Genomic DNA, 20,935 nt, shown 5'->3' with positions numbered 1-20,935 from the left:
CACCTTGCCCAGGCGGAGAGGCTCAGTTCCTAGGACAGGTGAGATTGCCTTGTTCTAGGAACAAGCCAGCCACTCAGACAGCTGGGGCCGGACCAGGAGTTCGCTGTGTGTTCTGGGAATTGTAGTTCTTGGAGACCTCTAACTGTTCAAACCTCAATGAACGATTGGGTCTTTGCAGTTCCCTGGGTGAGCTGCTGCGTTTTCCAGGCCTCGCTAGGGCTTGCAGAGGGACAAAGTGAGAGGGGAGAGTGGGCCCTGGGCTTAGTTGCTGAGGGCTGCCCGGCCGGCCCCACCCAGCTGGCAAATACTGAAACTGCTGTGGCAACAGGCACAGCTATTGTCTTTCTCTTCCTGTTCTGCTGACCTCTGCCACCCCCACTGAGTGATCGGTTGCCTCTGGCTAGGCCAGTGCCCTCTGTGGGACTGTGTCCACTGCCCTGCTTGTGCCTGGCGTCTGAGCTGCCTCCTACACACCTGGAGAGGACAGTATGTGGGACATGGGGACAGCAGAGTTCTGAGCAGAATCCACCTGAATCCACCTGTTGACTGATGAGGACGTGCCCAGGGAGGGGGGAGGGGTTGCCCAAGGGCACAGAGCAACACCGGACGTCTCCTTTCTACTTGGTTTTATAGCTCAGAGGCTGGAAGCCTCAGCTGGTGAGGAGCTCAGATTTTAGTGCTACCTCTGTCCCTTTTGGGGGATGGAGGGAGAGAGTTCTGGAATGCCAGCTAATACATACAGAAGGCAAGTTTGAGTTAGAAAAGCACCATTGTGCAGCCACCAGATGAATGATTGATTCAGGCAGTGCTTTGTCAATGGGGAAGTGGATATTCAGTCTCAAAGAACCAGCCCACAGATTACTTGTTAATTTCAATGGCGAAAAGGTACCTTGGAAAAGGCACAGCGGAGAAAGCTGGCAGTCACCACCTCAACCAAGTGATCAAAAAACTTCACCACTGCTGGAACAGGCTGTCCTCACTGTGTTCCCTGCTGTGATGTGTTACTGAGAAGGGCACAACATCACTTTCAAAGAACTTGGTCCTGCCCAAAGTGTTTAACCTGAATCTAATAACTAGGAAAAACCCAGACACATCCTGATGGAGGGACATTCTTTATAAAACAAAGACACAAACAAAAAATGGTCTGGACTCTTCAAACAGATCTATGTCATGAAAGGCAAAATCAATCCATTAATTAAACAAATGAATGACTGGGAAACAGTTCTAGATTGAAGGAGACAAAAGAGAGAAGACAGGGACTTCCCTGGTGGTCCAGTGGTTAAGAATCTGCCTTCCAATGCAGGGGACGTGGGTTCGATCCCTGATCAGGGAATTAAGATCCCGCATGCTGTGGGACACCTAAGCCTGAGCGCCACAACTACTGAGCCCATGTGCTCTAGAGCCCGCGTGCCACAACTAGAGAGAGAAGCCTGTGTGCTGCAGTGAAAGATCCTTCATGCTGCACCGAAGATCCCACGTGCCGCAACTAAGACCCAATGCAGCCAAATAAATAAATATTTTTTTAAAAAGTGAGAGAGAGAGAAGACAACCAAAATCAATGTTTGATCCTTGATTGGGTCCTTGATAAAAATTTCAAGAAAAAGGTAAAACAGCAATGAAGCATACTCTAGGGATAACCTAGGATATTTGAATGTTAACTGGACATTATGGGGTTGGCTAAAAAGTTCCTTCGGCTTTTAAGTTAAAAATAAAGACACATTTTTCATTTTCACCAAGAACTTTATTGAACAATGTATTCACAGTTTTGTTCCACTACCTTCTGCCATTTTTCAGGCAACTTCATAATTCCATCTTCCCAAAACTTTATCTTTTTGAGCAAAGAACTGTTACCGGTGCCTTTTACAGTCTTCAAGGGAATGGAAATTTTCTCATTAAGAGAATTTTGTAAAGACCAAAATAAATGGAAATCTGAAGGTGAAATGTCTGGTGAATACAGCAGATGAATCAGAACTTCCCAGCCAAGGTGTAACAGTTTTTGCCTGGTCATCAAAGAGACATGCAGTCTTGCATTATTCTGATGGAAGATTATGTGTTTTCTGTTGACTAATTCCAGGCACTTTTTGTCGAGTGCTGCTTTCAGTTGGTCTACTTGGGAGCGGTACTTGTTGGAATTAATCATTTGGTTTTCTGGAATGAGCTCATAATAGAGGACTCCTTTCCAATCCCACCATATACACAACATCACCTTCTTTGGATGAAGACCGGCCTTTGGTGTGGTTGGTGGTGGTTCACTTTGCTTGCCCCAGGATCTCTTCTGTTCCACATTAATGTACAGTATCCACTTTTCATCGCCCATCACAATTTGTTTAAAAAATGGAATGTTTTTGTTACTTTTCAGTAGAGAATCACATGCAGAAATCAGGTCAAGAAGGTTTTTTTCGGGCTTCCCTGGTGGCGCAGTGGTTGAGAGTCCGCCTGCCGATGCAGGGGACACGGGTTCGTGCCCCAGTCCGGGATGATCCCACGTGCCGCGGAGCGGCTGGGCCCGTGAGCCATGGCCGCTGAGCCTGCGCGTCCGGAGCCTGTGCTCCGCAGCGGGAGCGGCCACAACAGTGAGAGGCCCGTGTACCAAAAAAAAAAAAAAAAAGACGGTTTTTTTCGCTTAACTTACATGGAACCCAAATATCAAGGTGGTGCAAATGATTTTCAATGCTTGATTTGAATATTTTGAGTACGCCTGCTATCTGGTATAACGTTGATTGCTCTCAATTAATGTCTCGATTTGACCTCTGTCAACTTCAACTGGTCTACCCAACCGTGGAGCAACATCCAGCGAGAAATCTCTTGCACAAAACTTCACAAACCACTTTTGACACATTCGATCAGTCACAGCATCTTCTCCATACACAGCACAAATCTTTGTTTTTGCCTTTCAGTTGCGTTTTTACCTTTCTTGGAAATAACGAAACGTAATATGCCGAAAATGTTGCTTTTTTTCCTTCCATCTTCGAGATTAAAATGGCTACTACACAAAAATTCACCAATTTTGATGTTTTTTTTTTTAATGCACGCTGATATGACAGCTGTCACAATACAATCTGAAAAAATTGTCTCGAATGAAGTTAAAGACAACTAAGTGCTACTAGAGCCATCTTATGGAAAAAACCGAACGAAATTTTGGGCAAACCCAATAGATAATACCATATGCATGTTAAACTTCCTGAGTGTGAGTGTTGTACTGTGGTTAGACAAGAGAATGTTCTTATTCTTAGGACATACTCACTGAATTATTTAGTGTTAAATTCATGATGCCTGCAACTGTCAACATGTTTCAGAAAAAAATTATATATATATACAACATTTTATATACAATATTATAAGATGGTATACATTCCTATTAACATATAGGGAGATAGAGAAAGCAAATATGGCAAAATAGTAGCAACTGTCACTGAATCCAGGAGAGTGGTATATGGGTATTCATTTTACTATTCTTTTTTTTTAAATTAATTTATTTATTTTGGTTGCACCTGGTCTTCGTTGCAGCATGTGGGATCTTCACTGCAGCCTGTGGGAATCTTTTGTTGCCATGTGAGGACTTCTTAGTTGCAGCGTGCGTGTGGGGATCTAGTTCCCTGACCAGGGATCGAACCCTGGCCCCCTGCATTGGGAGCTCAGAGTCTTACCCACTGGACCACCAGGGAAGTCTCTCATTTTACTATTCTTGTAAGTTTTCTATAGCTTTGAAATTTTTAAGATAAATACCTGAAAAAAATACCCCTATTCCCCTCCCATCCCCAGCGGCAACCCTCCAGTAGGTTTAATAGGCACCCTTGCTTGTGTCTTTCCTTGAAAATGTGCATTGTTTTATATGGGTGTTCTATTATACTTGGTTTTTTACTTTTTTCACCCACTCAGTACTGTACTGCTTGTTTGTTTGTTTTGCATTCTGCTTTGAGGATCCATCTGTATTGCTAATCTCTTGAATCTCTTTTCTTCTAACTTCTGCTAGGTGTCTCAGGGGGTGTATCCCTCACATCTTACTACTCTGTCCCCCAAGGATGGAAACCAGGCAGCCTCCACCTCCCCACAGCACAATGAACAGCCTTGGACACGCCCCCTTAGGAACCTGGTGAGAATCTCCCTAGGGGAGAGTACTGGTTGCAGAGATACTGGGTCTCTGGGCATACTCGGTTTTGCTATGTGGCCTTCCGGACTAGGTAGCCCCATCACATCCACTGGCTTTGCAGGAGGGTCCCATGTCCCCACATCTCCACCAGCCGTTGGCATTACCCAACTTCTAATTCTCGCCACTCTGACTCACTGTCAAGTGACATCACCATTGCTTTATTTTACATTTCTCGGATTTCTAATCGCTTTGAGTATCTTATTTGCATGATGGCCTTCAGGTTCTCCTCTTCTGTAAATTGCCTGTTCATACTCTTTGCCCATTTTGCACTTTGGGTTGCTATCTTTTTCTTGTTGATTTGCACGTGTTCCTCACAGAGTCTAGATCTGCACTGTCCAATATGATCTGTCTAATGTGACACTCCGCTCTCCACATGTGGTTATTGAGCACTTGAAATATGGTTAATACCAATTGAGATGTGCTGTAAGCGTAAAATACATTCTGGATTTCTAAGACTTAGTAGAATGAAAAGAGGATGTAAAATAACGCATCTCGTTAATTAGTTTCTATACTGATTACATGTCAAGATGACAATAATTTGGGTATACTGGGCTAAATAAAAAGTATTATTAAAATTATTTTTACCTGTTTCTTTTTACTATGTTAATGTGGCTACTAGAAAATTTAAAGGCACATATGGGCTTGCATAGTTCTATTAGATAGCACTGGGTTATTGAACCCTTGTCAGTTTCAATAATGATAGATAACGTTTAGGCAGAGCTTCCTGTGTGCCAGGCACTGATCTAAGAACTTTATATTTATTAAACAGTTTAACTCTCCTAACAACCATGTGAGGTGGATACAGTGTTAGACATTGCAGATGTGGTCTACCACTGTGTCATGTGACGATTCACTTTGTCCATGTTATCCTTGGTTGGAAAGAAATTTTTAAAAAAATATTCATTTATTTATTTGGCTGTGCTGAGTCTTAGTTGCGGCACGCGGGATTTTTGTTGCCGCCGCATCTGGGATCTTCGTTGCGGCATGCGGGATCTTCAGTAGTGGCATGAGGGATCTTTTAGCTGCAGCATGTGGGATCTAGTTCCCTGACCAGGGATCGAACCCAGGCCTCCTGCTTTGGGAGTGGGGAGTCTTAGCCGCTGCACCACCAGGGGAGTCCCGTTGGAAAGAAATTTTAAATTTCACTGTAATAGAACATATACATTTTGTGGTTTGTGCCTGCGACATTTCATTAAGGAGGCCCTTTGTACCCTTAAATCACAAAGTTTTTTTTTTAACCCATTCTATGGTTTTTCTTTTCCTTTGTCTTTTTTCCACCTCTAGTTCATCTCACGTTGTGGGGTAGGATACAGTCATATTTCTCCATAACCTGCACTGCTCACCAGCTGTGGGACCCAGGGTGAGCCCCTTCCCCCTGTATACCCAGTCGCCTCTTCTGTAAAATGGTGATCATAACAGGACCCCCTTCCTAAAGTCATTATGATTATACTAGGATAAATGAACTATTCTGTGTCAAATGCCTACAGTGGTGCTGGGCAGATAGTAATTGCTCAGTGAACACCAGCTGCTATTATTAAACTGTTGTGGTGAATAACACAGTATTCATAACAGAAACATGATAGAAATAGATACATTTATTATCCCTTACTGTGTGCCAGGCCATGTGCTGGCTGCCTTTCAGGAGTAATTCCACTGGATATCTCCCCCATTTTACAGAGGAGGTGACTGAGGCTCAAAGAAGGGGAGCCACTGGGTTCAAAGTTGCACAGCAACTCACGGGTGTGATGCTTTAGCTCCTCCCCCAGCACTTACGACATCCCTCTGGAGGTGTAGGTTGCATGTGAGGCCTGCTCCCGAGATGTGCGGGACAGGTTAGACCCAGGAAGGACATTGCTGAGAGACATTGCCTCGGCCAGAGTGATCTCAGAGTTTGAGCCTGGCTCTTCGTGGCCTGTGGTTTGACTCCCCCTATTAGCTTGGCAGGACTGGACTGACTCAGTGGGATGGGCCTGGAGGGGTAGCAGAGGAGGTAGGCTTGACTGGGCTAGGTCCTGTGGCCCCAAGTCTCAGCCCCAGTGCCAGCAGCTGCCTTTGGGTGCTGGATTTCAGGAAGTCACCATAAAACCCAACAATAGTGCTGCTCTCTGGAGGGCCAATGGGTAGATCTCCTTTCAAAATACATCTCCAGTCATTTCCTACCACCTCCTTGGTCACCACCTGGTCCAGCCCCATCACCTCCCACAGCCAATTTCTCCCTGATCTCCCAGCTCCACCCTGGATCATCCCCAGGTCTATTCCCCCTCTCCTCAAGCCCTACAGCACCCAGAAGGCACCTGTGAGCACCTAGGTCAGTTCTCACCCTTCCTCTGCTGATGACCCCCACAAAAAAGCCATGTGCCTTTAAAATACTTTGATGAACTATTTCATCTGGAGTCAGGCCTGGCCACACTGATGCCCAGCATAATCTTTCCAAGGAAAGTTGAGCCCCTGTTGAGACAAACCAGCCAGACGTCCGCTCCAACTTCCAGGCAAAAGCAAATCATGCCGTGTCCCTCCTGACTCAAGGTCTTTCAACTGGCTTCTCCTCTGCCTCAAGCATGGGGGCCAGTCTCAGAAGGGCCCTGACTCTGGGCCTGTCTCATTCCTGGGCACGCTCCACTTTACTCTCTCCTGCTCTCTCTGTTTCACCCACACCAGGCCTCAAGGGCCTCATGCTTCCGAGCTCAGCCTTGCTTGGTCCACGCCCCTGGTCTGTCTAGGAGCCTCATCCACAGGGCCGCAGCTCCAATGGCCCATCTCTGCACCCTGACAAGCTCCTATCCCTTGGCCTGTGCGCCCGGGGCCCACCATGCATCCTCTCTCCAAGCTCTCCGGGAAGTACTTACTTTGTAAGTCGTGGGAAGTACTTACTTTGCCTGCTATCACAGGCTGAATGGTGGGCCCCCAGAAGATATATGCCCGTGTGCCTGAACCTGTGAATGTGACCTTCTTTGGCATGAGGGTCTTGCAGAAGTCATTAAATTAAGGATCTCAAGGTGAGGTCATCCTGGATTTAAATGGGCCCTGAATCCAACGTGTCCTTATAAGAGACAGAAAAGAAGACACAGACACAGGAAGGGGAGATGGCCTCATAGAGACAGGAAGGGGAGATGGCCTCGTGAAGACAGAGGCAGGGATTGGAGTGATTAGCCACAATCCAAGGAATGCCAAGGATTGTTGGCAACCACCAGAAGCCAGGAGAGGTGCATGGAACAGCTTCTCCTTCGGAGCCTCCAGAAGGAACCAACCCTGTTGAAATCTTAGTTTTGGCCTCCTGGCTGCCTGAACTGCAAGAGAATAAATTCCTGTTGTTTCAGGCCACCCAGTTTGTTGTACTTTGTTACAGCAGCCGCAGGAAACTAAAACAGAGGTCTGTGTTTCCTGGAAGACTGTGAGCTCCACGAGTTCCCCCCGCGCCACCCCCCTCTCCCTGCCTCCCTGATGGCTTTGTTTCCCTCTCACTGGGTCCCCTGGGGCCTAGTGTTGAGCTGGCCTTCAGGAACTGTGCCCAATGACTAATACATGAATCCTGAAGTGGAAACAGGATCCTAGGAAATAGGGGCTTTCCTGGAGCCAGACAGAATATCCACTTCTTCCAGGTGGGAACTGGAAGCAGTAGGGTATGGGGGACCCCTTGCTGGGGGTACCCACCAGCAGACCTCAGGGCTGGGTGTGTTCCTCTGCACACTCCGTGACACGAGCCGTGATATGGCAAGTGTTGCAGGTCCACTTTGTCACCCGATTACTCATTCAACAAACACTCAGAGTGTCAGTTCTGGGCCAAGGGCAGCCCTGGGTGCCAGTGATGCTAAGATTATTAGGGCATGGTTGGTGACCTCAAGGAAACTCAGGTTGCTCAGAAGGAGGACCTTCTGGAGTGTTCCCAAGGCTATCGCTCCTCTCTTCATGACAAAGAGGGAAGTTGTCTCACTGAATAATCATAGAGTTTGAGAACTCAGAAGGAATCAGACACCACCACGTCCCCCTCTGCCACCAAGCATGGAATCAGCAGGCCGTGAAAGCATTCTCAGGTCCGTGGGAGGGAGCGTGAATTTCTGTACTTTTAAGGACTAGATTTTAATAGAAAATAGATGCTTATTGTTTGCTTTGTGCTATTTGGAAATGGAAGGTTGGTGCGTTGAAATTTCAAGAGACTGATGATATAGCTCAGGGACTTGAAGTTATACAATCAAATGACAGTCTCCCCCTTCCCCACCCACCCCCTAAACAAAGGAAAATTAAGACAAAGCAAAACCCAAAACCTTTGCAAGCTCCTGCCTCACTCAGGAAAAGCCAAAGTTCTCCAGTGGCCCAGCAGGCCCTGCACCGTCTGCCCTGCCTTCACCTCCCACTCACCCCTTGCTCTCCTGGCTGTTCCTTAAACTCAGGCATGCTCCTGCTTCAGGGCCTTTTCACAGGCTGTTCCTTCTGCCTGGAAGGTCCTTCCCTCAGTATTCACATGGATCTCCCCTTACCTCCTTCAACACTTTGTTCAAGGGTCACCTTCCCCGTGAGGCATTCACTGACCATGTTACTTAAAACTGCACCCAACACTCCCTACCCACTTGTTTTATATTTCTCCATCACTCTCATCACAGTCTAGCATGTTAGATGATTTATTTATTTATTCTTAATTTTCTTCTTTCTCACTCCACTCACTAGACTGTCAGCTCTGCAAAGGCAGGAGTTTTTGCCAGTTTTGTTCACTGCTGTGTCGCCAGCATCAGGAAGAGGACTGGGCACACTGTAGGTATTCAATAAATATTTACTGAATGGACAATGCTTGTTATGTGTCAGGCACTATGCTGGGTCCTTCAATGATTAACAACTAATGAGAATAACTAATATTTAAGGAGACCTGGGGCAGGTTTACCCCAACTGCCTTAGAAATATGTGTTTGTGTTAATTGCCCACTTGCTCCATGCCAGGCCTGTGTGAAGTTCTTCTCAGGGGTTAGCTGTCTGAGTTCTGGCTCTGGGGGAGTGAGAAAGTTGGGAGTGGCTGTGATTAGTCCTGTTTCACATGGGAGGAAACTGAGGCTCTGAGAGGTTTGTTATTTGTCCAGGGGAATGCAGTGAGCAGAATTCGAACTCAGCACAGTCACGCTCCAGAAGCCAAGTTCTTAATACCACGTTCTTTTGCCTCCCCAATGCCCCACCTTGCCCAGTTTTCCCACCTCTATGAAGTCTGTACCTTCATTAGCCCTGTTTTTAAAGGAGGCCACTGAGACTCAGAGAAGTGAAGTCACTTGCCCAAGCACACACAGCTGCAGAGTGGCAGAGCTGGGAATCAAACCCAGGGCTGCTCAGTCCTAGAGCCTGATGCTCCACTGCTGCTGTCGAGTGAGCAGGTGGTGACAAGACAGCATGGGAGTGAGCCTGCTTTAGGTACAGTTTCCTCAAGTTGGGTGAGGGCTGGGGTGGAGCTGTGGGTCTCAGGGGCTTGCCTGGGGATTTGGTTCCTGGACCTGACCCGAGAGCACTGACCCAGAAGACCTTGGACTCACCTCAGTCTTTAGAGTTACCAGTTGTGGGCTGAGAAACTTTCACATTGGGATACAAAGATAACTGACACACAGTGCTTGTTCTGTGCCAGGCCCCGTTGTGTGCTTATATATCTGTATCTGAAAATCCTTACAACCCTAGAAGTACTATTATTATGCCTATTTTACACTTGAAGAAACTGAGGCACAGAGAGGTTAAGTCACTTGCTCAAGGTCACACAGCTAGAAAGTGATCGAGCTGAGATTCAAACCTAGAAGCAGGAGCAATGATAGAGGAGAGGTAGGGGCCATCAAACATTGAACTAGATCTTCACACCCACCTGAGCAGGCCTGGCAGAATAAGTGTGTAGAAAAACAGAAGTGAGGAAGCTATTTCCATGACATGTGAGGAAAAAAAAAAAACACATAGCATACAGTATGTACCACTTGTACAAAAAAAGAAAAATATATTCGTGCAGCATCTCAGAAGGAAATGCACAGGAGACACTGGGAACATTCACTGGGGGTGGACTCAAAAGCAGGGTGGGAGGGAGAATTTTTAACTCTATGTGCCCTTGTAAATTTGGTACTGCGATTACATAGCCAAAAATTGAAACTGAACATTTAGAAATTATGCTTATGCTTATATAAGCAGACTCTCTCTGGGAGGATGCACAAAAAACATTTTTAAAAAAGGAAAAATTTTCTAATGCCATGGCTTGTCTACAGTGGTTCTGAGGAGGGAGGGGACTCGACTTTTCACCACAGGCCGAATGTAAATTTTGAGTTTTCTACTGTTTGAATCAATGCGACACTCCTGGTGCGATGGATAAAGATGAAGTGGGCCCAAAAAAGAGGCAGCTCCACATGCACCGACATGGAAGGAACTCTGAAACGTGGTCAGATAGGCAGCATGGGAAAGTAAAAAAGATCCATTAACTGGAAGCTACGGAGGAGGAGAGGTCCACTTGCAGACAACCAGACACTTGACACACACAACCGCGCCCAGCGTGGGCAAAAGCTGTACATCTGAGGGGCAGGCTTTCTGTCTTTTTCACTGTGAACATTTTCCTAGACTCACACTGCCCCATCCACCGCCCTGGTTAGGTTATTGCTCTAAGTAAGTTACCAGAACTGTGACACATTGAGGCTTTGTGCACGTTTGTGCTGGTGGCCCTTGGATATGAAATTCACAGGCGCCTGCTATGTAATGAGGGAGACGGGGGCGGGGGGATTGGCAGCCCTGGGGGTCTGTGACCCCAACCAAGGCCAGGGCCAATTCTGCAGTAAATGTCATCTTGGTCCCTGGTTCAGTGAACAAATCTTGTGATAAGGTCCCTTTTGGCTCTGATACTCCAGGGGTCACCTCCCAACTAGGATGGCCTCTCTGGGCTCCACATGGCTGCCCTTCTAAGACACCCAGGTCTTACCCAAGTCACCACTAACCACGTGTGGCTGCAGCTACCAAGCAACTTCTATTGAATCTTAAAGAATTTCTGTTTTAAAAGACATAAAACATTCCCATCACTGAAGAAAGTTCTCTTGGACAGCACTGCTCTTAGACTGTTTTCAGTGGTTAAATTCTTTCAGTGGGAAGGGAAAGCCACTCCTACGTTGTCGTTAAACATGGTGTTATTTAAGTTTTTACATTAAGACGTTTCGTAGCAAAATAGCAATACATTGTTTTCCGCCTGTGTAATTACTTACCTTAAAATAAAACCAGTTCCTTAAAAAAAGTTGCAAAGTAAAAGCAGTTTCAGTGGCCTGCAAATAAAGGGAGGGCAGGAAATAGGTCTTCACCAGGGCAGGGCCAGCCCTGGGCTGGAATCCTAGTCTGGTTTGGCCAGGGTCTGCCTGACACCAGCCTGTTCTAGCAAGTAAGGAGTGGGGGGAGATACCTACACCTCCCTTTGGCCCCAGCAACCAGACCTTGGAATATTGGGAGGGGACCTGCTTAACTTTGGCCCCAACCTTCACAGAAAGCAAGCTCTGAGTCCACTGGGCTCTCCGGATGCCTGGATCGAGTCCTGTGGGTTGCTGTTATCCACACCACATCCAGCTCAAGGAGGGTGACTTCTCTCTCCCTTGCAGAGGACTCCTGCCTTCTGCTCATCCCTCCCTCCCACCCACCCACCCTGGCCACCTTTGGAGGGCTGCCCAGACCCCACCCCAGCCCGTCAGCAGAGCCCTCAAACAGAGTCACAGGACCGCTCCCCTGAGGTTTAGCATCAGTCTTTAATGCTGTCACACTGCACATTGACAAGTCACACACTTTGGTCTTGTGTTGGCAGTGGCAACTTACAATGAGTCTAAAGGTCTGAGCACCAGACTGGCCTGCAAGGAACAGATACTTGTTCCTACATGCCTCCCCCCGCCCCCACCAGGTTCCTTCCGAATTCCATCATGGCCCCTTACAGAGAGCAGCAGCTGCTGTGGACTGGTTTCATTTGAGTGCACACCAACTTTACACGGAATTATAAAAACATATTTACAGACGTTCCACAGTGCTCCTGTAATCAGAAGCAAAGACCCTTTTATCAAAAGGGATTATACCTAGGGCTGTGCAAAATGCAAAAGGATCAGATCCTTTTGAGAGTCCAGAGTCCGTTAAATGAAAAATCACCTGGGCCACTGGTAAATCCCAGGTGTGCCAAAAGATTGCCTTACAGAAAAGGAAAGTGAGCGCGCCCAGCCTTGGAGCCAGGGGTGGAGAGGACCCCCTGCTCCGGCCAGGGCCCCAGACGCTCGAGGGAGAGGCAGCTGCTCGAGTTGCTCGCTCACTGGAGGCCGACTCCCTTGGTCTTGCTGGAACGAGAGAGAGGTATTGCTTGTGGGAGCCGGCCAGGCAGTTCGGCAAAAATAGTCTAGGTTCTCAATTTGAGATGGCAAGAGAAAAGACGGGATTCTTCAGGGGAAGAGTAAGACGTGGGAGACAAATACAGAATAAAACATGAACTGATTACACAACAGAAACTGAGGAGTGTACAAGACCTGGTAACCAAGAAGGCAGGTCCATACCATGTCTAACATCTGCAAGCAAAGGGACTACAGAGGGATCAAGTCCAGCTGTGGGTCTGCCTCTCCCCCTGGGCAGGGCCTGGGGGAGGAGGGTGTGGGCCCATCCCGGAGGGCGGCAGGACCCAGCGGGGCAGGCTGGACTGCCTTTTCCTGCTGTCCCCACCACCTGCCACCCTATCGCTCGAAAAACCACTTAAGTCTAGTGCACGACTTTAAAAGATTGTGTAATATATTCTCTGGAAAACATTCAGCAGTACGAAAGCCCGCCCTGGGCCCTCCCGCCCTCTCGCGGGTCCACAGCTGGTGGAACAGTCTGGAAATCCTTGAGCTCTGGAAAGGTCCCTGGTCAATCCTTGGGGAACACAGTTGACTATATCGGAAGAACCTGCTCAAGAACGGTTCTTGACGTCTGGGGAATCCTCTCGGGGAAGATCACTTCAAACTCAATAATAAGGTCTCCACGTTTCTCGGGCATTTTGGGGAGAGGAAGTCCTTCTCCAGGAACTTTTCGCCGCATGCCAGGCCTGATGACATCTTTGAATACAACAGGTATGGTCCTGCCGTCCAGAGTTGGGACATTCACTGTACAGCCACACAGAGCCTTGGAAAGCAAATGGACAACATTAGATAGAGAGTAGCTTCGGAAGCTCACATCCTGCCCAGAGGCTGTTTAATGTAAGGTGAGCACCATGAGGCCTTTGTAGCTAAGACCCTGCCCCCAGATCCACCCAGGTCACCAGCACAGAAGCTCTGGAAAAACAGAGCCTTGGAAAGTCTTGTTGCTACTGCACCTCCCAAGCCTGGCACACACCAAGAGCTCAGAAATATGTGTCAAGCAAATACTGAACTGTGTCAAAAAGCAGCCTTCTCCCTCCACAGACGTTGCCCTGCCTAGTGCCTTACCTCCCGAAGGGTGATCCTGGCTGGGTAAATGACATCAGAGCCATCTCTCTTAAAGATATTGTGTGGTTTGTCCTTTAAAACAAAGACGATGTCGGCTGGAATGTTGTTGGAAGTCTGGTCTCCTTCCTTGGGGAAGGTGATTTTGGTCCCTTCTTTCCACCCCCGCTTCACTTCAATGGTCAAGATTTTGTCTTCATTGCGAATGCTCTTTCCATCAGGGTTCAGCCGCTTATGAGAGATTTTCATTTTCTTGGTACAGCCGCTATAGATCTCTTCAAGTGATACCCTGAGATCATGGGTGACAGGGGGATCTTGCTTCCTTCGGGTGGGCTCTTGGGCAGAGCGGGAGCGGCCAAAGTTCATGTTGGTGAAGCCACCCATGCCCATGGGGAAGCCTGAGAATGGGTCATCGATGTCCATGCCTTCCTCCCCGTTGCGCTGCCCAAAAAAGGTGTCAAAGGGATTTCGGCCACCGAAGAACTCAGCAAACATGGCGTGAGGGTCTCCATGGAATGTGTAGCTGAAAGAGGTACCGTTAGCACCACCGCTGCTGCCGCCACTGGGGCCACTGCCCTTTAGGCCTGAAAAGCAAAAGCAGAAGAAATCAGATGGCTGGCTAGGAGCTTAGCTCTCCAGGAGCTTTCCTTAAGGAAAAAAGCTTAGAAATCATTGCGGGAGGGATTTTTTTAGCCTGTCTGGGAAGAATAACGAAGAACCCCAAGCTTTTACCTCCCACTTGCAGCAGCAAAAACAGAACCCTTACTCCCCAAGGTAGGTAGTTCATTGTGGCATGACAGTACTGAAAGGCTCAAGCTCTGAGATGGCCATATCTCTTGGGGTCACCCAGATCCTCACACCTGAGTAACCCATCCTTCCTGCAATGTTACAAGGAGTACCAAGAATTCGCTAACAGATCCGATGAAAAAAGCACAACCCAGGATCAATTTTCACTAAATGTTTACTCTTAAATACTTTAGGGCTAGAGACGTGTGCGGGAGTAGAGATGAAGGTGAAACTGTAAACGGAGACTTTCAAATTCTCACACCCTGGCACTTACTACCATCATTCTTATATAAAAAGTCACTTATTTCTGAAGACCAAGCCCAGAAGCCAGCCTGAGTCATCAACGGACAACTGGACACCAAGAACGCTTTCTTTTTCCCTGAAGAGAGCTACCCCGGGGAGGCTGGGCAGAGACAGGCCCCATTGCTCCATACACCTCGACGGCCGACTACGTGCCCGGCACGGCACGGAGCCCAGTAAGCACTTTACAGGGATTACCTCACTCCACCCTCGGAGAGCTCCGGGAGGTCGCTCGGCAGTAACTGTCACTCTCGTTGGCAGGCTCACTACACGCAGGCTGTGCCCGGCGCTCAGCCAGAGGCCCCGCCCTGCACCTCGCCCAGGTGAGCCTAGGGCCCGCGGGGCCACAATGCCACCACTCAAGCTAGGCCTCCGAACCCTCTCCTTCAGCACCCCGGACCGATCGGGGCCGTGCGCGGAGGCGGGAGCCCAGGGAGGGGCAGTCCCAGACATACTAGAAGCTTCTGGGCGAGCAGCGCAGCCAGGGCTGCTCCTCCCATCGGGCGGCCGCCTATCCGAGACCGGAGGCCCGTGTGGCCAGAGGGCGGGGGCTGCTCGCCCCCGGGGGCCGGGGCGTCCCCCACTCCCCGGGACGCCGCAGCCTGGCCGCTGTGCCTCGGTTTCTCCGCCTGTCAGAAGACGGGGCCGCGCCCCCGGCCGCGAGCGCGCACACTACCTTCCTCCCCATAGCGGTCGAAGATCTCGCGCTTGCGCGGGTCGCTGAGCACGTCGTAGGCCTCGGCGATCTCCTTGAACTTCTCCTCGGCGCCGGGCTCCTTGTTCTTGTCCGGGTGGTAACGCAGCGCCTGGCGACGGTAGGCCCTCTTGATCTCCTCATCCGACGCACCGCGGGCCAGGCCCAGCGTCTGGTAATAGTCCTTGCCCATTGCCTGCGCCTGCCGCTCGCCGCCCAGCTGTAGCCGTCCCCCGGCTCCGCCGCCCCCCGCTCCCGGAGTCTATATACCCGCCCGGCGGAAGCTTCCAGAGCCCGCCAGCCCACTCCAGAACCTTCCTCCCCGCCCCCTACGCAGTTTCGACCAATCGCCGCCGCCCAGGCTGCGACGCGCAACATCCGGGGCGGGGCCGCGCCGCCAACAGCCCCCTGCACGCGGCCACGCCCCTTCCCGCTCCGCCCTCGGCAACGCCTCCCCGTGGCGCACGCCCCCGGGAGACGGAGGCCCCGCCCACCCCCCGCGGGAACCAATAGAGATTTTGCTTTACTGCTCCTGACGACCCGGCCGGCCGCGCAGCCCGCCCCCTGCCTGGGTCAATAGGTTACGACGCGCTGCTCCGGGACCCCGCCCCTTCCGTAGCAGAAGCAAACGTGCCCGCTCTTATCTCACAGGGCGTGGGAATCAGTTCCTGCCGGGAGTCTCGGGGCGGGGGAGTTACCTAATCTTTCATTGCCCCAGACACCCACCCTGCTTCTGGGACTAAAATTATCCACCCGCCCTCTTCTACCGGCTGTGGGTAGAATGCACTTGGGAGCCCCGGTACTGTCCCTGTCCTCACCTATACAGTACCCTGTAAAGCGAGGTGAGCACCCGGGACCAAAGTTCATCTCCCTGGAGAGGTCTTCTCAGTCCAGCTCCTTAAGTCTTTCAGTTTACCGTATTCTCAAGAACCCTGCCACTGAAATTTGAAATTACCCTGTTCCTTGGTTTTCATGCTAAATGTCACCCTTCTCCCAGCCTGCGACCGCCACGAGGGCAGGGACTGGGTCTTGTCAGTGCTGGGTCTCTAGTGGCAGAAACGTGTCTGGAACCGACGCTTCGTAAATATTCCTGGCTGTTTTTAATACACCTTCTTTTTCCCCTCCTCACTACCTTTATGATTTGGGGGAGACATGGGCGTGTCATACACTTCTCAAGACCTCTGTTTCCTCATCTGTGGGCAACATGATCCCTTTCGGCTCTGAGAGTCTGGGGTGTCTGTGGTCAAGGGCAGGGCTGACGGGGTAAGAAGGCTCAGAAAGGGGTACCACCTGAGAAGGGAAGAGGGGTGGGTAGGTGGTGGTGCCCTGTGAAGGGGAGAGTTTCCTGGAAGAACTGCTTGGGAGGTCTGGGCGGTGTGACACTGGCTCTGGAGCCAGACAGCCCGGTTTCATTCTTGGTTCCAGCTCTTCCTGGCTGTGTGATCTTGGGCTGGTTACTGAGCCTTCCAGGGCCTTTAGCTTCCTCATCTGTACAATGGGGGTAGTAGTTGTACCTGCCTCACAGGGCTTTGAAGTTGACGTTGATTCAACATTTGTGAAGTGCCCAGGACAGGCCTGGCCTAGAGGAAGTGCTGTCAAAGGGGTGACTAGTCATCTGGTTGAATGGTGGGGCTGCTGAGCCACCCGCTTCCTGGCAAAAAGCTTCTGGTAGCTACTGCCCTTGTGCAGGCTGGAACTCCTGAGAAAGATGCCATGGCCTTCCCCTGCTGTCTAGCAGGGGGATTCCGGCCATCCCTGGCCACCCCGACCCCAGGGTAACCGTGTCAGTAAGGACTCTGGACTAGGACACACACCAGCTGACCTGGGAGGATGAGTCTGGGCTGGGTGCCCAGGGGCACAGCACTGCAGGGTTCCTGAACCAATCGTGGAGGGGAGAGAGTTTGATTTTTTTAAAAGCTACATAAACAGATAGCGGGAGAGTCACCATGGGGAAAAACTCAGAGCTTGTGGATTTCCTCACACTTATAAATTTAAGAGTTAACAGATGTGGCAGCCTCCAAGGGTCTTCACATAGCCCTGAGTGGGCCAAAAACATCATGTGAAGGGTGTCCTTGTGTTTAGGGGCAACCTGAGAGCTGGGAACTCTCCCTTCCTTGAGCGAGCCTGGGTCATGTTCAGGAAGTTTTAATTGTTCAACCCCCCCCAAAAGAAAAAAACAAAAACTCAACATCTCTTCTTATGGCTATGATTCTTTGACCTGGACACTCACTGGGCACTTTGGAATGTTATTGGAAAAGTGGCCTCTGCAGAAATCTCAGCACAGGTTTGAGCTCTCAACTCCGAGAAGATGAGAAGATGTGATGGGTAGCTGTATGCATCGACTTGGCCAGGCAGTTGTACCCAGTTATTCAATTAAACACTAAGTGCTGCTGTGAAGGTGTTTTGTAGATGTGGTTAGCTTAACATCTATAATCAGTTGACTCTAAGTACAGGAGATGACCATTGGTATTGTGGGTGGACCTCATCCAATCAGTTGAAAGGCTTCAAAAGCAAACTGAGGGAATTCCCTGGCGGTGCAGTGGTTAGGGTTCTGCGCTCTCACTGCCGAAGGCCTTAAAAGCAAATACTGAGGTTTCCCTGAGGATGAAGCATCAATTCCTGGCCAAGAGTTTCCAGCCTGCTGGTCTGCCCTACAGATTTCAGAGTTGCCTTGCCAGCCCCCACAATCGTGTGAGCCAATGCCTGAAATAAATCTCTTAATACACAGACACACTCACAAACACATATATCCTACTGGTTCTGTTTCTTTGGTATCCAATAGAACCCTAATGTAAGAACTAAGCAGGACTTCCCTGGTGGTGCGATGGGTGAGAATCCACCTGCCAATGCAGGGGACACAGGTTCGATCCCTGGTCCAGGAAGCTCCCACATGCCGCGGAGCAACTACTACTACTGAGCCTGCGCTCTTAGAGCCCACGAGCCACAACTACTGAAGCCTGCATGCCGTAGAGCCCGCGCGCCACAAGAGAAGCCGCCGCAATGAGAAGCCTGCGCACCGCAACAAAAAGCAGCCCCCGCTCACTGCAACCAGAGAAAGCCTGCGCGCAGCAACGAAGACCCAACACAGCCAAAAATAAATTAAAAAATAAAAAGAACTAAGCAGGTGAGTCTGGAGTCGGTCAGCCTCCGTTGAAATCCTGGACCCACTATTTACTTATTTACTGCCTGTGTGATCTTGCACAACTTGCTCTACCTCTCGAATTGCTAGGTATGTCCTCCATAAAATGGGATAAGGGTAGATCTTACCTCCCAGGGTTGCTATGTGGATGAATTTGAGAGGGGCCAGGAAATGAACATCATAATAATAGCTAACACTGACATGGTCCTACTCTGTGTCAAGCCGGTTCCAAGCACTTGATCTGTATTAACTCATTTAATCCTGACAATAATCCTATGAGCTTGGACTATCATTACCTCTGTTTTACCAGTAGGGAAACTGAGGCTCTGAGAGGTCATGTGACTTGCCTGAGGTCACCCAGTGAATAAAATGCTGAGGTGTAAAGTGTGTAGCATACTGAGTATTTATGGTAAGCACTCAGCTTACGTTAAGATGTGATTCAGATGATGATAAAGACTTAATTTTTTTAAGAAAGCATCGCCATTTTTTTCAACTCTTCTCTTCATGAAAAAGAACTTTAAAAGCATTACAGCCATACAAGCTAACAATCTTCCCCTGGTGGAATACCCATGTGAAATAAAAACCTATGTTCACATAAAAGCCCATGAGCAAATGGTTATCAAGGCTTTATTTGTCATTACCAACAGCCATTAAAACCTAAATATCCTTCAGTGGGTGAATGAATAAACTGTGATCTGGCAACATGATGGAATACTATTCGGCCATAAAAAAGACTGAGCTACTGACACAGGAAACAATGCAGAGGAACCTCAAATGCATTATGTTAATGAAAGAAGCCAGATTCAAAAGTCTGTTTACTGTGTGATTCCATTTTAAAGGACCTCTGGAAAAGGCAAGAGTATTGATGCAGAAATTGGATCAGTGGTTGCCAGGGGCTGGGATCTGCTGCAAAGGGATACAGGGGAATTTGGGGGGATGATGGAAATGTTCTGTATCTTGACTGTGGTGGTGGTTACATGTCTGTATTTATTCAGAACTGTACACTAAAAAAGGTGAATTTTACTGTATGTAAATTATACGTCAATAAGAAGAAAAAAAATAAATCCCATGGACTTAAAAATAAAAATTAAAAAGGCAGACAAGATAGAACTTGGGAAACCTCTCTCTGGGGCTCCTGACACAGTGGAAAGTTGCTAACCAGCCCTGGCTTGTCTGCTATAGGCTTTACCTTCCCTCACACAGCTCTGAATCAGCTTGATCACACACCCAAAAACAAGCCAAGCCAGGTTCCTGGAAGAGTCAAGATCTTATCTTACTTGCATGTGGGAAATAGAATTTCCCCTTTGGAAACTGCTCTAAGGGACTTATCACATTTGGCTCAGCAAATACCAAATGTATTTACTTGTCACCATTATGAATCAGCCACTGTGCTGGACATTCTAGCTGTCCCTACCAACAGGTATATTCAGAGCCGTGGTACAGTGTCATGAATGGCTTGAACAAAGTGGCCAGTCTTCATTCTGAGGGTGGATTTGGTTTCTGCTGGCAGACTGATTACTGGAAGCCAGGTGAGGCCAACAAGGGGTCCTCACACCTGTAATACCCATCAAAAACAAAGGACTTCTTTGCAGGCTGGATCATGCCTTTCTATGCATTTCTTGTAGGTGAGGAGAGGGACGGAAATTATTTTTATGCCTCGGCTGGCACACAGCATAGTAGGTTCACAAAATTATTTGGTGCCTGTTGAGTGAGTTCAGGGCTCAGGGAAGCAGCCTCGAAAGGGAAATTCCAGAATGTTCTGAGTCTGTAGGAATGTGTGTGGAATCTCCAAAAATGACATCTATTTGGACACCAGACGCCTTGCCTAGCTGGAACCCAGTGATAGGGAAGACATGCTTACTCAGACCACATTGGAGAAGCTGGAAATTGGCAGAACTGGCAAAGTAGCAAAACATGGCTGGGTTTTAGGGGTTCAACCCTGCCCCCTCAGCATCTCAGAAGTAGACACCTCAAGTAACTCAACTTCGTACGATTTAAACTTGTGGCCTCTGAGCGAGTAGTCCCCCATCCCCCTCCATGAGGCCAGGGAATGAGGCCTGTCGGTACATAAAGGGTCTCAAGATACTGTGAGCCCCACAACTGCTAACAGGAAGAGATCTGTACAAGAGAAAGTACAAGTATAAAGCACTATGTTTTCATCTGTTTTGCCCAGATAGGCCCGATGAAAAAGGTAATGAATTTCTGAAGACCACAGCCTTAGCTTCCTTTACTTGGAGACAGGGGTCCCCATAAGCTGTAGCTTCAGAAGTCTCTAGAGCCTAACCTGGATGACTAAGTGCTGAGCATTGACTCACCTTCTCCCTGCCCTGCTCTCCTGTGAATCAGAGATCTATCTTTGAGGACTTCTCACCATGTCCCTGATGCCAGGCCTCTGAATTCTGAAGGGTTCAACAGTTGATGAAGGCTCAGGGGCAGGGTCTGGAATCAGGAGAAAGTAGATAAGGT

The 20,935-nt window shown here is 48.9% G+C and overlaps 1 protein-coding gene across 1 annotated transcript; it reads right to left on the bottom strand.

Moving 5' to 3' along the window:
- Positions 1-12,022: 12,022 nt before the first annotated feature.
- On the bottom strand, positions 12,023-15,555 carry DNAJB1 (DnaJ heat shock protein family (Hsp40) member B1). The gene is made up of 3 exons (XM_082836827.1): positions 15,313-15,555; positions 13,554-14,134; positions 12,023-13,251 (listed from the first exon to the last, which is right to left on the bottom strand). Exons 1-3 carry the CDS (start codon positions 15,521-15,523, stop codon positions 13,021-13,023), a joined length of 1,023 nt encoding a protein of 340 aa, XP_082692953.1. The 5' UTR covers positions 15,524-15,555; the 3' UTR covers positions 12,023-13,020.
- Positions 15,556-20,935: the final 5,380 nt, after the last annotated feature.

This window comes from Leucopleurus acutus (assembly GCF_964270905.1).
Source record: "Leucopleurus acutus genome assembly, chromosome: 3".
NCBI classification, from domain to species: domain Eukaryota; kingdom Metazoa; phylum Chordata; class Mammalia; order Artiodactyla; family Delphinidae; genus Leucopleurus; species Leucopleurus acutus.
Note: the sequence above shows the minus strand (reverse complement) of the source record. Positions and strands in the feature narration are given on the sequence as shown.

Coding starts and splice junctions, on each gene's coding strand:
- DNAJB1 (XM_082836827.1), bottom strand. CDS start 15,523: ATGGGCAAGGACTATTACCAGACGCTGGGCCTGGCCCGCGGTGCGTCG. Junction 14,135..15,312: donor CGACCGCTATGGGGAGGAAG/GTAGTGTGCGCG, acceptor TTTGCTTTTCAG/GCCTAAAGGGCAGTGGCCCC. Junction 13,252..13,553: donor CCAGGATCACCCTTCGGGAG/GTAAGGCACTAG, acceptor TTGCTTTCCAAG/GCTCTGTGTGGCTGTACAGT.